The 16,925-nt window shown below is 37.9% G+C and overlaps 1 protein-coding gene across 5 annotated transcripts in view; it reads right to left on the bottom strand.

Moving 5' to 3' along the window:
* Positions 1-11,151: 11,151 nt before the first annotated feature.
* Positions 11,152-16,925, bottom strand: part of ST18 (ST18 C2H2C-type zinc finger transcription factor) — a 50,191-nt gene continuing 44,417 nt past the window's right edge. For all 5 annotated transcript variants that reach the window (XM_010208520.2, XM_061995129.1, XM_061995127.1 and 2 more), the window contains 4 exons: positions 16,053-16,141; positions 14,549-14,652; positions 12,071-12,214; positions 11,152-11,292 (listed from right to left, as the gene is read on the bottom strand). In XM_010208520.2, the coding sequence (XP_010206822.2) occupies positions 11,152-11,292; positions 12,071-12,214; positions 14,549-14,652; positions 16,053-16,141 (478 nt within the window). The remainder of the gene's footprint in view (positions 11,293-12,070; positions 12,215-14,548; positions 14,653-16,052; positions 16,142-16,925) is intronic.

Consider the following 16,925-nt stretch of genomic DNA (forward strand, 5'->3'; position numbering starts at 1 on the left):
TCACCATTGTTCCAGGTATGTCAAAAAATTGTATTTTGCCTCAGGAAAGACCAGTTCTCCTTAATCCCTGCCCAGCCTGCATCTTCTGCCTGGTCCTGTTACTACTCTTCAGCTCACTCCCTTTCCCTCTCCAATGAGTTTCCCTTTAAATGCATTTTTTTTTAACCTTAAATGAAAACTTCTGTTTCCTTATTTTCCTCCTGTGCATATCATGTAATGCCACAATCCTAGATTGGTGATTGTTCTGTCCAAATAATGCTTTTCTACAGCTATCTATTAAGGAAACAAGCAAAACCTTTACAGATGGTTGGCTTTTACGGAGTGACTTATCAGGGCTTTTTTTCCTCATAAATGTTCTTGTGCCAAGTACCTTCCCTCAGAGAAAAAATTGTGAAATTTTGGAATCTCTTTGGATAGTGAATAAAATACAGTTACTGGATGTTTCAAATGCAAAACTAAGACTTGTTGATGGTAAAAAAAAAAGAGAACAAAAAAAAACTAGTAACTTGATTTCTATTCACTACAAATGTCATGTAAACAGATGAGCCAAACTACTGCTTAGAAAATGAATTTGCTGTGTAGTCATTACTGTACCAGGAATCCCTATGATAATAAAATACAGCCATTTTACAATAAGATGCAGGACTGAGCTCCTGACATAGTTTAATCTCCTTGTAGTATGATATGGTTTTTATGTTTTATGATACATCTACTCCTGCCATAGTCCAGTCCGCTCTGTTTACTTGGGGTGAGACTCTTCTTTCTGGCTATGTGGGCAGTGATCTCCAAAATGTGACACTAGTACACTCATATTCACATGTGAACCTTCAAACAAAGAAATTCAAAGTGTCCCAATTAACCCAGGGAAGGCACTGTTTCATACTTGAATAACTTTCAGCTCCTAGCAATGGAAAAGAAAGTTGGTCTCATAGATCCAGAATGTAGGAAGAAGGCCTGTACACACAGGGCTTATGCATTAATGAAATCCCATTTTATCTCATTTAAGCTTTACTTCATAGGCTTTCTGTGGTGCATAGCTGCTTGCCTTGGGTGAGAGAATGATTTCATTGTAAGCTTTTAATTTATTTTTTCTCTTTTTTTTGGATTTTGTTTTAGTTTTGTTTTTTGTTTTTTTCCTGGCTGTAATAGTGTTGATATAAAGATGTGACCGACAGGCTGAGAGAGCATAAATAAGACATGAAAAGATCGTGATCTCTGATAAGGAAACTCAGCTGTCACCACTAACCTGCTGGTAAGTAATGATAATATAATGGCACATGTAGCGAGCAATAAAAGCATATTAAGGCAAATTGCAAATCCATAGAGAATCAATCGTGTTTCAGTCTCTGGAAGAGTTGGGCGCCTGAGGTAGTTCTTAACCATTGCTTCTATAGAAGCAAAACTGAGACTGGAAAAAGTTTCTGCATCAGTAAGTAAATTTCTTAATTTTGTTCAGATCTGACTAAATGTTCCCCTACTTTAGCTGAGAAACCTATCTTATGTATATAAGCTTTGGATCTAGCAGTGTTGCCCTGTTCCAAAGTTATAAAAACCCAAACTGATTGCATGCTCTTATGACTGTGCCTCCTTTGTAATGCACACTGTAATTATCACCATGTAGAGAATTTCCCCTGTCTACTCCACAGCTGCTTGTGGGTGAAACAGCAACTCTACGTGAGTGAGTACACAGATGTTCAGCTATTGAATTACTTCTTTACAACCCAGACCTGACAATAATTTGGATGTCAGTGATCTTCAAGCATCGGATCCACTGTTAGCTTTCTTATTTTGAGAAATTAAAACAAGCTGTGGCCTTGTGGATTTTAAAGAATTGATGCAAAAAAGTAAGCATCTGTGACAATTGTGAAGAATGAGAGAGCACAGTTGCCCCTTGGAACTTCGGATCTTTCTACTTTGCCTAACCTTTTTGAGGAACACCAGTAACACAAAGTAGGCAATGGACATTTTCACTGGAATGAGAATTTTTTGAACAAGCACTGGACAATGGTTTGAGTTTGGGTTTTGGGTTTTTTTTTTTGTTTGGTTTGGTTTTTTTTTCAGCTGGTAAGCCAGTTACAAAAGCTCTGTGTGAACTCCCTGAGACTTTGTGAACGGCTGTGTCACTGACTTACACCTAGGATCTCATTGAGAACCCTCAATGCTCAAGTCTACTTCTAACAGTAAGACAAAAAGAACATTATTAGTTCTCCTGTTTGAAGGTGAGACAGAAAAAGCACCAGGCTCTTCACAGTTACAGATAAATGCACTTGTGTAACCAAATGGCAGACAAATGCCTGCATGAATCATTCACTTAGGAATAGTGAATAGGTGTGAGAATTTGCACATGCACCATTTACACGTAGTAAACTCTTTGAAATGTAAATGGTGTGTAAACCATGCAGATTTGTTTTTCAGACTTATCCTGTTAAGAGACTTCCCCAAGATCTGTAGTTTGTAAGTGTTAGAGCCATGAACAGCTGCAAGGAGAGTATCTTTTCCCTGGTGTTCTCTTGACTGGATACTATAAACAGAAACTAGAGATAATATGAAGTGCTTCTTTTGGCCAGAAAATAAAAACCCCAATTTATAAAACCTTTCATTGCAACACTCATTATTTATTTCTAGCATGTGTACTTGATGTAGGACTACTTGATGTAGTCCTATATAAGGACTGTGTCTAAGTTCTTCTTAAAAGACCATGAAGCCAACCATAAGTGTAACTATACCTCCTTATATTCAAACCTGAATCTGAAAGTTGCCCTTAAGCAAAATTCCATGTGTAAATTTTAATTTCTAGGTCAGTTTGAGATCTATAATAATAATACTTTGCTGGATCCTATTCAGTGTTAGAGCTATTCCCATGTAACCGAGATGCATGGCTAAAGATGCATGAAGGCGTATTGGGAAAGGTGATGCACAAACTTCATGTTAATTTTCTTCTCTTCTGCATCTTTCTGGGATACCTTAACTTACTTACTGACTTTTTTACTATTACATATCATTTTGAAGTGGACAACAAATCTAAAGGATAAAAGGCCTGAATCAGATTTCAAAGACAAGTATTCATGCTGTAGGGGAAAGAGTGAGATAGTAGTAAAAATTTGGAGTCTGAACACTTGTACCCCCAGATCAACGCTGCATGTTCAGCAGCAGGCTGTCACACCCTAATTGCTAGTACCCCTTTGTGAATCGACATCTCTGAGAAGCCAATTCTCCACGATGCTTCCTTAATATACATCTTCTCATTTGCCCCACATATATTTCAGTTTGCCATCTGATAATTGGAATTGTGTGGGTAGCAGCCGGTACCATCTGGCTTGTTAATAAGTAGAGGATAAAAATGTCTAATGCCTTGCTCTACATAAATACAAGAATTACCCTACAAATAAACAGCTCCCTAAAACCTCAACTGATGAGAACAAAAGAAAATACTGTGGTCTTAGCTCATTAAAAAATACTGAAGAGAGAATGAGAGAGCAGTGGGAAAACCTCATCACTTCCCATCTGAAGTTTTAGTGTAACTAAAACATATGGGAAAAATAATGCAAAATTAAACGTGATAATGCACTTTTCACACCAAAACATATTGGGCTACTATACAAATGATGCAATTAAAACTGCTGCCTTCAGGAGCCAAAACCTAAGCTGAATAAGTACAGTACAATTAAAGTTTTTGATTTAAAACGAGTGTAAGATCTATAATAATGAACCTCAGAATTGAGATAATATGACTTGGGGGCATCAAAGCTTAGCTATAGAAAGCCACATGTCCTATATCGTGGAGTTAGAATTGGGAGACTGACATCAGCAGATTTTAGGGCACAGAAAGGCTTACAAGTTCATTTGCATGTGAATGGCCAAGACCATGCAAAATCTTGCATGTAAACAGTGTGGTATTGTAATCAATACTTTAATTAACAGGAAGGCAGTGCAAAGCTGTCTGCATTGGGGAAATAAACTCTGATCCCGTAGGCTGCATGTGAAAGCCGTGCTGTTGTATTTGGAACCTGCTGGAACTTGTACAGGGCCTTATCTGAAAGGCCTCATACGCATTGTGACAATGTCCTCTAATCTGGTAATAAAAAGGGCATCATGAATGGCAGCAGCCAGGCCAGCCAGCGATGGCTGCAGTCATGCTATGCTCCCAAGATGGTGAAAGGAGATTTAAGCCTCTTCCAGGAAAAAAAAAAACAAAACAGGGGTTGCTTCCAGCCTGGCCTGGATAGGAAGGGAGGTAAAAGCAGGAAACGCAGCTGGGTGACTGCTAACCTGGCTGGGAACTGCAGCACCTTGGGAGGTGCTGAGAGAAGGAGGAGAAAAGGCATGCAGCAAGCACTTTGCTTCCTCCCTCACCACCAGGCACCCTCATGAAATCTCAGCCTGCGAAAACAGGCACAGGCTGTTGGAGTTTTGCAGCACTGGGGAGTTTCTGCAGCAAAGGTTTGCATGATTAGCAGGTGATGTGAGAAATATTCATCTTTGGGGTGAATCAATGCTCAGAGGAAGAAGAGATTGTTACACTACTCACAATGATACCGTAGCAAGCTGGAAAGGGTATTTAGTTTGACAAAATGGGAAAGGACTCACAATTGGAAAATGGTCCTTTTCTGCACTCGGCTAGGCTGATGTAGCCTGGTGCCCAATAGACACCTGTGGACTTCTGGCCTGTGCTCCTGACCCCACCACTGTGACTATATAAACACAGGAGCTATACTCCCTGCTTGCCTACGTGCTTCCTTGCTCAAATATTTACACTCACAAGTAAGACTTGCACCATTTATGTCCTTTAACACACTCAAGAATGCAGTTCTCTGGCCAGCCTTGCACTAACACTTGCTGCTAGTCTGGGCTGTACGTCGCACTGATCAGGAGCCAGCCCTTGCCAAATAGAATCTGTAACAGCTGAGCCTTCCTCCTCTTCCCTCTTACAGTGAATCATAATTTTGTTCTCATAGCAATCAGCTGATTTTTCACAAAATCCATGAGAGCTCCATTATCTCGGTATAAATGCTTCTACTTCTATAGCCCTTGCTTCTGTTATTTTGAAACTTAGCTTCTGCATTTTGAAAATGTAGTTTTGAACTGAGTAGCAGCACTAACTGAAAGATACCTTCAAGGGAAACACTGTAAGAAATGTAGGAATAAAATGAGAACTGGAAAAATGCCTTGGGGGCAGGGGAGAGAGAAGAGCTGACAGCATTTTAAGCAGGAAATGTGGGGATTTTTAGTGAAGCTGTGGCATACAGAGTGGAGCTGATTCTGACAGGCAGAGGAACTAAACCAGAGACAGCACATCTGAATGCTTTAGCTGGTACCATGCAGCACCTCTAAAACACAGGCGATGAAATTATTATATCAGTTATAATGACTGCTATCAAGACATTTAATATACAGTGCAGATATCTCTCATCAAACACAGCAATGACTGCTGTGAAATTGATAGCATACTGCCAGTCACATATTAATAGCTACTATATGCTCTTACATGTATGCTCTGTCTCTTTCTACCTCACTATACATACATGCATGTACTGCACGCTCCTGTGTAAGGCTGGTGTGACTCAAAACACTTCAGAGCATGTGGCTCATTTTCTTGTTTCAAAAATGTGGAAACAACTCAAATTAAGTGTCTTATCCAGAGCTACCCAAAAAGGTGGAGTTGGTCTTAAAGCTGGGCTTCCTAAGGTGGTCTTTTGTCTCCTGCAGTCTGGAAAACACAAAAGATGTCCCTTCACAGCCTTCAGTACTGATGTGTGGTGTCTCTGTCACACACACAGTACAAAGAGCTCGACTCTTTAGTTTATAGGGATGGCACTGCATTTTTCTCTGAAGGAATTGTATTTACACACATTTTTTCTGGTAGATTTTTGTGAGCTTTTAAAAACTGTCATTCCTTCCCTGAAATATTTTTTACCAGATATCAGGATTAAAGAAATTGATTCTATCTCCTAGTTCTAGGTAATTCCCTCCCAAGGGAACTAAGCTCATCCTGCTTCTAGAGGATCAAATGAATTTCATTCCAATAAAATTGAAATCAGCATAGAATCTGTCTCCTAATCCAGATTTTTCTTATTGTGTTGGAAGTAAGCAAAGGGTGTACGTGAGATGCTACATATGACTGTAAAGAAGATTGCAGAACACATACTTTAAGCCAAAGCTCAGCAGCAGTGTCAGGGAACTGTTTGGGCAGATGATAACTTCAGCTAAATAAAGAATGAGATTCTGTCCTTTGTTTTTTCTCCTTTAGGAAAGATGGACACAGACAGTAAAAGAGGAGTTTGGCAGATAAAACATCAATCACAATTTATTTTTCAATGCCTGCGATGAGAACAAGTACACACCTGGAATTTTGTAGGGACACACACACACACACACACACACACACAATCAGACTAATCCTTGATGAAATTATGTGTAAGCTTGGCTGTCTAAGACTTACTGGAGCAAAAGAAAACCAAGCCACAATGAGGCATGGAAAGGTACTGAAACTAGGTCACTGTCCTACATTACACAAAAGATAAATGGAGCTCTGACATCCCACAGTATCCTGAGTGAGATGAACACAGGCCTTTGATGCAGATCTACTAGCAGTGTCCAAGTGACATAGCTGCGTAAACTTTAAGCATAGCATAAATGGCAACACAGGTAGAATGTATAGCACAAAAAGGAATACAGGAGGAAATGAAGGGAATGGCTTCCGTCATAACTCTTGGTTGTTGCATGATAACAAATTCCCATCAAGAAATACTATGACTTATTACAAAAAAAAGTATAATATGAATAGGATGAAGGAGCATTGAGTGGAGAAGCTATGATATAATTAAACAGATACACTAAGCCAACAGAAGAGGTACTTAATTAGTAAATAGAAATAAGATTGCAGTAGAAGTCAGAATCTCTTTTCTACAGCATATACTCAAAAACCTTTGTCATGATACAAGAGACAGGATAGACTTCTTGAGCTGGCAGGACAGCAAATGTTGGTTGTTCTTGCCCTCTTTCCTTTTCTTTGCTATTTAAAGCTTCAGTTTTTTTCAAGTCAACTCAATCAATGGAATTCATATACTTTTACTGAATTAAGCACTTTTCCCCCTTCTAAAGGCATAGATAGAGAACAATTATTAAAAATAGAAACCTTAGAAGATGGAAGCAATTTGGAAGGTTATCTGAAGCACATTTTTGGTTTTGCCTCCTCATCCCCAGATTATGTTAGTAATGAATATGGCTTAACTGTTTAAACTAGTCTTTTTGAGTGGAGAAAGACCATAACATTGAAATAAACTTTATCACAGGAAGTTGTTTAAAATAAATGCAGGAAGGAAGAGTTTTTAGAGAATAACAATTTAATCAGTTAGCCATGGATGTCATATTTCCTATCAAAACCCACTAGGAAATGTGTTTATTCACTCATAAGCCCTGTCTCACATTACTGGAAACATTTGAGAATGTAGCATTGTTTTCTTAGGTGTATGTAGAGTCTAACATCCCCATAACACTGCCCTCCCCCAATCTTATAAACAGCAGACGATCAGAATTAGTATAGATCTTTAAAAAGTGAGCTATGAGGAGCTGTCTCTGACAATAAGGCCTTCTAAATTTGTAATTTGAATTTAGGTAGTCAGACAAAATTAAAATGTTTGCCATAGTCTTCATCTATTCAGCATTAAGGCATATTGCTAAATGAGATCTGTTTCTGCTTCATCTGTGATGTGTGAGAAGAGTCTGTCTTATTATTATCCGCTGACTTGAAGGTCTACAGCAAAACAGTAATTTTAAAGGACGTTGAAAAAATATTATTTCATATTAATTAAGAAATATTATTTAAGTAGCTATTAATTACTTAAGAACTGTTTCATGCTGTCCTTGGATAAGTGTCCTAGAGTGAACCCCAGGGAAGCAGAGCTCCCCAGGACAGGTCTGTCTTGATCCCAGCCCTTTTCTGCCTCTACAGCTCCAAACTTGGCAAGATTTGTGAGGACAGATCAGTTTTTCTACTGTAATTTTGGTTTATCTAACTATGTCCATTCAAATAAATATTTACCAGCTACTTTATGGGCTTTAAATTTACCTTATTTTCTAAATGAAAGTTATTCTTGATCTATTCATGTGAAGTTGGAATCTGAGACAAAAAATGCTCCTGAAGCAATTAGCAAGCATCCTAAGTAAAACTCGACTGTTTTTATTACAACAGGCAGTGAAAAAAGAAAGTCCATTAGATACTGAAAATATTGTCTTTCTAAAACCAGCAGATTTTTATTTGTACAATGTCTAAGCACTGCAAATCTCAGCAGAAAATTGAACTGGAACGGTGGGCGGTTCCAAATTAGTGGAAACTTTACAATGGCTTTTATGTTTAAACATCATTTAGCAGCTGTTAAAGGTCAGCACAAATCCCGTACTTTATCAGCATAAATGAAGTCTATAACTGCCAAGAAACAAATGCATTAAATAATGCAGTGATTATTATCTTGTTGCGTTTCTTTTTTTCCCTTCAGAAGTGAAAAGAACCTCTTAAGCAGTTCCATTTTTCTTATTTCAAATTGACAAACTAAAACACTAATTAAGGTATGTATACCAGAAATTTACTTACAGGGATGACACATTTTGTACACAAAGAAAATAAAACATTTGACACATTATATAGTGCCAGGTGCGGTTAAGAAAGTATAATACAAGTTAGCATCTAGAGGCCAAAAAACCCAACAAACTTGCTGCAGTATTTCATTATCAATTTTATTTCCTACCATACACCAAATGTACAGCACAGAACACAATTTTGTTGTTTTGATGTAAGAAATATTAATTGTATGAAGAAACAGTATACAAACTACTCCAAATTAAAAAATGCATACATCATTGCTCTTTACAAAAGGTCTAATTTACAGTATAGCTCATCAATGCATTTAAACACAAAAAAAAAGAAAAACAAAAAGAAAAAAAAATCAGTGCACATTACAAAACACATCAAGTACAAGGGAGGCAAATAAATACAAACATACTTCACAGAACATCCTGAGCAAACAACCAAACACAGATAAATTAACCTGAAGCCATAGGAAATCATAATAATAAATACATAGGTCAGGAAGAGATTTATTTTTACTTAAATAAAATATATAACAAATTTGTTAAAATATTTAGTAAATTAAATTTTAGTCTTTGTAATGAGTGAACTCCTTTTGTATGCATTTAACAAGCATAACAAATGTTTGCTTTCTGCTTTTTTAGCGAGAACAATAACTTTAATAGCAAATTTTTTGTTTGGTGTCCTATTTATATTAGACAGCACATATGGTAGCTTTTGAAAAATTGATTTAAAAATAAACACAGCCCCTAAGAACATACATTTTCCCCTGTCTAAACTAAGATTGGAGAGTTGAATCAACCCTCAAACAAAAAGCAAGCCCCACCTAATGCAGAACAATGACCACAGTGCATGAGAGTTGAATCACTTTTGAATAGTACTTTTTGTGCAGGAACAGTAATAATATAATTGTATATGTCAAGCCTGTGAATGCCATCATATTCAATCTAAATATAAATGAGGCTAATAAAAATAAACACTTTCATTATAGCACAGAAAAATTAAACACACGCTAGATCCATGTATACATTTACACTGAGGCACATATGCACATGAGGTGTGTGTGCATACAAAAAAGGCAGTTTAGCTGGTTGTTTATACCTTTTTTTCTTAAAAAAAATAAATATAAAAAAAACTTTTGAAACAATGCTTAATTACTTACAATCCCTGAAATAGACATTGCCTCTGTTATAGCAACCACTGCTTTCTGACGCTTCAGAAGTTCCACACCCAGGCTAATCAGATACCGAGGAGCATGCCGGCATCTCTGGCGAGTGCTCGGCTGTCCACACCTCCGTCTCTCTGTGCGCTCTGTAGCACTTGGTACCCTACCGAAAGGCTGATAAAAAAGTCAATATCAGCCTCATCTTAGTGAAGAAGAATGGGAGAAACCAGTCACGGTGTTGCTACTGTTCGTTCAAAGAGAAAAGCAACCATCGTTGCACTGGAGTGGTATTATTCCTCTCCAGATCGGTGCCTTCTCAGCTGCCGTTAAGTTCAAACCAGTATTAAATGCCATTTCAAGGGAGGTGTGTTTGGTTTGTTATTTACAAACCCTTCGGCTTGGGATGTGTTTGCATTTTTCAAATCCAAATCCATAGCGATACTGGTCACTTGGTTAAAACATCAACATCTCATACTGTAAAAAGTACCAGTCCTATCAAATTATCCTTCTTGTTCAGAGATAATTGTAATTTCCCTCCATGAGCTAACTCTGAAAGAAAAAAAAAAACACAACTGCAGTGGTAAAATAAATCTGAAGTTCTCTTGAAACGTTTTAAATACCCATTCGCATAGGCTAAATCACACAGCCAAGTCAAGTGCTCTGCTGATTGCTATATTTCATTATTGCTAACGTGTTCTTTAACACACTGTTTTCCAGCATACTGTGCTTTTAAGAGCCCAGGTTCCCACTAGTGGGCACCAAATATCTTCTCATCCCATGCATCTTCGCATCTCATGTTTCCGCAAACCCATTTCAGATACAAAGCCATTATAAAAAAGCAGGATGTGAGGAAAATAAAACTAGAACCACGGTTCAGTCATTTGTTACTTTCATAGATTTTTGTTTTGTTTTGTTTTGTTTTCTTCCTGTACAAACCCAGCAAGTTATTTAATTTACAGTATAACTTTTTAGTCTATTTAAAATCCCATTGGAAAATAAATTAATAAACGCATTTGTAAAAATATGGCAGGCCGCAAAAATGCTGTTAAAAGATCAAAAAAAAACTCTTTGATTAGAAATAAATAAAAAATATAAAAAATAGTCACACACACTTTTTACATTCACTTTACAAAAAACCGAGTGCAAAAGAAGAAAAAAAAAGTAATCATACTGAAATAAATACAATATACTAACAGAGTGCATTGCTGTTAATACAAATAGTCTGTTGTGGTTTTATTATTTTTTTTCTTTTTAATGTCAGCTGGGAAAAAAATTAGTGCAATGTTGCAATTGTAAATGCAGCATGGCAATCTACACCCCTTAGCAGTACATGAACTCCTAACAGATCCATCTGGAGTTTACTGCTGTTAAGTAATTTCTGTTGCCCAGCAGCTTTCACATCCTACACATGGATGCCCTTCACTGCCTGTTTGATACTTTCCAGCAGAGCTTTGCATTCGGGGGAATAGTCCCGTTCCAGATTGCTGTACATGTCTGTGAGTGTATTTACATATGCTTCGAAGTTCTGCTCACTGATTGGCCCCTAAATAGAGACAAAACAGATTATAATTGTAGGATAGAAAATGAAGGAAAAAAAACCCCACCCCAAACACCTAACCCCAAAGCATGGAAAAGCAGTGATATGGCAACTGGGGAGAAGTCGTAATCAGGGCAGCCATCCAAATTAATGGAGGTGGTGTAGAAATGAAGGGAGTTGCATAAATCATGCACTCTCCAAACAACAAAAGGGGTTTGAGATATTGTCTTCAGTGTAGTTTGCTTTTCCACTGTGGTCTACTTGCCTTTGAGATTACGACTAACTTCCCCATAACTGTCCTTGTCTACTTTCCCAGCCACTCTCTTGAGGTTGGAAAAAGGGACTGTAACTCTGGAGATTTAAACAACTTTGTGGATTTGGCCTATGTTTGCAGGTAAGACACCAGGGACATGGAGATTTTCAGAAGGTAAAGCTTTGTGGGCTGCAGAAAAATCACATGTATTAAGTTAATTTTTTTATCTAGAAGGAAAGATTAAACAAGGATTCTTGGATTGACGTTTTCACTCTTTATGTAGGGTGGATATTCAGGTAGCAAAGGACAGGAAAAAAGCCTATCCTACACAATGCAGTACAGGGCTGGCTCAGTCCTGGAAGCAACTGTACCTGTACTTACACAGATTGGCATCTCTGCAAAATAAATTAGACTAGAAGAACTCTGCTTATGCAGCTTCAATGCTCCTACTAGTCCCTGAGCTTGCTCATCTGCTTCAACTGCTGGCAAAACATTCTCAGAGAAGGTGAGAAATGCTGGCTGTGGCCTTACCATCTGTGGAAGCTGAATGTCAGCAAGGCTGGAGATGAGGGCTTGGCTTAAGCCAGCTAACTCTTTCAACAGGCTCTCATTGTTCTGCTCTATGAGTTTGTTCTCTTCCTCTATTGTTTTCAAATTACTCTCCATAGACGTGATCTAAAAGACACAGACAGGCACAAATACATAAACAGACAGACCCTTGGCAGCATTGTAACTGGGATTTGAACCTGAAACATCAGTCATGTTATCGTAAGAGTGGCCGAAGAGTGGCCGTGATAGATCTGAAACTCAGGTATGTTTTTCTTTAGGATAGACTGACTTCTCCACAGAATATTCAGAGCAAATAAGAGGTTATATTTGAGCTGAACTGATGGACTTTTCTGCTGGTTCATGGAGAAACCTTGTGTCAGTGAGGCACTTCAGAGTACTATGCAGCAGAACTGAGTTTAGAGGGGAAGGCCATGGTGGAGCTGGGATGGAGAATGTGGCCACAGGGCTAGCGGAGAGAAGGAGAAAGGAGACTGTTGTTTACATTGCTCTTACAGCATCCCTGCTGATCCACCACAATAGCAAGGGCATGGGTAGCTGTTATGCTACTTTCCTGCCCTGCTCCTGGGTGATGGGTAGAGCTGTGGGATGGCTGGGATTAGTGGCAGGGCTGGCACTGGAAACAATAACAGAAAAATAGAGGAAAGGAAACTGAGAGGGTGAGCGCACAGCAATTATTGTAAAGAGGATCTCTGATTAACAGAATGGAAACAAAGGGGTTGGAAAGAGCAAGGGAAAGCATCTGAGGTAGCAAAACGGTATCTTTATCTTGTGATAGAGCTGGGAATATACTTAGCTCTGAAGGCTTATATGTCAAAAATCGTACTGAAAAACTGAACGCAGCAATAATGGGGCCTTGTTCCCTGCTACCCAGCTCCTCACCCCACATCGCATAGTGGGGCATGGCAGAACCCAGGGTCTGCCAGCCCTGTGCCTGACCACAGCTCTGCAAGACAAAGAGAGATGCAGTCACATCTTCCTCTGTAAAGCTCACCCTCTCCTCATTAGAATGCACGTCTCTGCACTGGAACCTCTCTTCTTGTGGCAGCTTTACTTCCCTTCCTGAGACACCCCACTGATACACATCAAAACTGTCCTCAGGGAGAGGAAGCCTTTTTTGCCTGCCTGCTACCTGCTACAGCCTCTCCTTTGGAGGGTGCTTACAGCAGCCTATCACCTGGCCAGGCTTAGATGAAAAGGAGATAGAGCAAGCCATGGGAGGGCCATTTTTTTCAGCTGTAGTTCAGTTTGGGCTTTGCTGGTCAGACTGTGTCCACTAGAGAGCAAATTCAAGGAGAAAAAATCTGACTGCATAAACTGGGCAATCTCTGTATGAGTAGCACAGTAACCACCAGAGAGAACTAAAAAACGAAGTGTTCTGAAACACTGACCACCATTATAATCCCAATTCCAATTATTGCAATACAATTTACAATGGATATCCCCACAACCTTGGCAGTGTGAGGCTAGATCACTTAGATCCAGCATAGGTGCCATAAAATTCACTGCAATTTAGACCACATTAAGTGGTGGTTATTACAAAACCAGCACAAAAAATCAAACACTACAAAACCAACACTATACATTCCAGTGTGGTACAGATACAGAGAGGTTTAGATACAGCGTGTTTAGATTTATACTCAGTTCCCAGTTCTCAGTTCTCATTCATTTAAGAACTTTTTCCTTAAACACTTACTCCTAAAATATTGAGAAAGCTTTTGCTTTTGCTTTTACCCAGTCTGCCCAGGTGAGCTCCCAGGTGTGTATAGTAGTCTCTGTGGGGATGAGTGTATTCATCTGACTTCATAGAACCACTATCAGCATCTTAAAGCAAATTTAATCTCTCCAGTATACAAAAGAATTAAGGAGAATTACTCTAGCTCCCATCAGGCAAATTAGCTACACAAATTAGCCAAAGTATCCATTGTCCACCAGGTGTTATCTGGAGGCAAAATTCAAACAATTTGAATAATTGACAGTGAGTGAATTGAACTAAGGAGATTTTCTTAGGTACACATAAGAACAAAGTCAACCTGATTAAGAGTGTGCTGGTAAGACCTGATATCCTCCCTAAAAGTGAAATTCAAGGGCTTCCCAACTGTTTCGGCAACAGAGGTTTGTTCACAAAAGCACATGAATATTTTGTTTGGTAAACAGTTTTTCTGCTTGCCAACATTAGTTCCAAACTGCATTTAATTTGCCCTTCACTGGATCTTTAAGAAGATTCCTAGGAATCTGTTTACTTCTATACAGAAAACAAAGAAACAAAAACGTGACAGAAAAGCATTTGTGATTTCTCTACTTTGATGCACCATAGAGTGATGGGAAAACAAGTGCACAGGAGAAGTGCAACTGTGATTAAACATTTACTTGGCATTTAATTTATTTATTGAGCTTAAATATAGCATAAGAAAAGGTGAAACTTTCACATCATTATCATACCTGGGTTTGAAGTTTCATCATATCAGCTTCAATTTTAAGATTGGATTCATTCAGTTCTTTTATTTCTTCATCCAAGTGTCTGATTTCTTCATCACCCTCAATACCTGCAAATAGTTGAAGATACCAATATCAGGTTTAAAGTGTTCATATTTAAATGTGTCCACATGTATGAGTAACAAGCTCAAGTAGCTTTACTTGTTACTTAACAAGATGAAGATAATAAGCTTTTGATCAAATGTTTGGTCCTTAAATTGCCACTTACTTTGCTTTTACTGTCAAATTTGTTTCCTGGCTATAAAACATCTTTATGAGCTGAAGCACAGAAAGGGCTTTCTGAGTCTTTGTGTTTCACAATTCTTTTTTACCAATGCAACTAGAAGCTGAGGAGCACGGAAAGGAAAAAAAACCCAGAAAGAGGAAAGTTCATACTAAAACATAAGAGGTATTTAATTTTCTTTGTGTGTTTCTTTGGTTGGTTGGTTTTTCTAAAAAAAATGTAACATCAGCCTTTCCTTTTCACAATAACATCTGCACTTGTATAATTGCTGACTTTAGTAAGCTCATCTATATCTTCTTATGATCTTGCAAGAAGTTCTGTGGGATTGAATCTACATGAAGAGGCACAGCTTGGGTTACATGTAATAAATAGTGAAATTTAAATAACAGCAAAAAGGGGTAAGACTTCTACATCTCCACAAGTTAAATAGCAAATAAAAAAAACTGTAGGTCTTTAATGAAAGCCTGAAAAATACTAAGCAGCTGCTGGCCATATATGTTCTTTTTGCTTAGTATCACACTGACACCAAGTCTCCCTGGAGATTTGTATTACTGCTGTTGTCACTGCTTTAAAACTTAGAGGCCAGTACTGAGTTGGCTGGGTGCCAGCTGGGGATATCTGTAAGCACATGGAAGCAAACTTGTTTGCCTGACATCACACAACTGTTTTGCTTAGAAGTTAGGAGCATAACGACTAAGTTCCCTGAATCCTGGATCCATGCACAACTTTCTAAAGCAAGCTATATAAGATAGTAGACTCCTACATATTAATTCCTGTAACTGATTGGCAAATGTTCCTTTACATTTGAGTTAGCAACATTGTCCAAGTACTGCAAAGACATTAAACCGTGTAGTATTCAAGTTAGAGACAGGTCTCAATTTCTGCACACGTTACTTATCCCTTCTTACCTTAGCTATCAGATAGCTAAGTCCTTCTGATTTGTAGCTAATAACTTAATAGTAATAGCAATATTGAAAACATTTCCAAATAAAAAAACAATGCTCTGAGACAAGCTGAGAGCATACCCTCAATGTTATCATGATGTAAATGAGAATAATTTTATAATCTCTCATGCAGAAATTTTTGTTATTCAAGATTTGTTATTGCTAGAGACAATTGAAAGCAGTGAGGATTAATGCTAGAATGGCATAAAGGGGCATAAGTATAAATGGGAGTCAGGGCCCTTCTATCTAAATAAATGTCATCATCTTTTACAAATCTCCTTACCACCACTTGCTTTAAGCTTGATAGTCATTAATTCTTCCGAAATTTTGCCCTTTTTTATGGCTTGTGCATTCAGAGGACAACCAGACAGGCTGAAACAGATAGGAAAAAAAAACATTAGCACCCACTTGAAAATGGCAACAATCCTTTCAGGCAATATTATCATGCACTTGGAAAGCCCTCTGTACCTAAGGTCATATCAGTATGTCCATTATAGCATAGCTTCAGGGAATGACATAACTCATAAACGGCCATTTAACTGTATATTCCAGCTTGAAAATTGGCACAGAAATCTCAACCTATAAGTAAACAACTCTTAAGTATATTTTAGAATAAGCAAAATAGCAGTAGCAGCTAGTATTAAGTTATGTGAAGACGTATTGACAGAACTCTTGAGGTTCCAGCACTTAAAAATTCTCTATTGTTTTATTGAGGGCTTGGGCTTCAGAGTGTAGTGCTTTAAAACAGCAAGTTTACTATCCTTTAAAAAAAATTAGTTAATGGGATGATTTTCACAATGCACAACCACTTTATCATTTTGTTCATACATAGTAATGATCAATACAATAATAAATCTGCATATACCCTATAGACTGTAATAGCTTTTTTGAATGGTTCTATTATATATTCAGTTTGTTTTTTAACCACTGTTCACATTAAATTACATTTTGCTATTTCAAAGCTTACAATTTCATCAGCTGGTAATTATCTGAAGCAATTTTTATAGCCCACTAAAGGGCTAAGATGAATTGCACTGTCTTAATACTATCTTTAGAAACAACCAAGAAGAAAAATTCATATGATGAAAAATTGGCAGAAGGATTTGTATTTAGATGTAGCCAAGTAAAGAGTGAAGGAAAATTTTCTTTCATAGGA

Source organism: Colius striatus, chromosome 4 (genome assembly GCF_028858725.1).
Source record: "Colius striatus isolate bColStr4 chromosome 4, bColStr4.1.hap1, whole genome shotgun sequence".
In the NCBI taxonomy this organism is placed as follows: domain Eukaryota; kingdom Metazoa; phylum Chordata; class Aves; order Coliiformes; family Coliidae; genus Colius; species Colius striatus.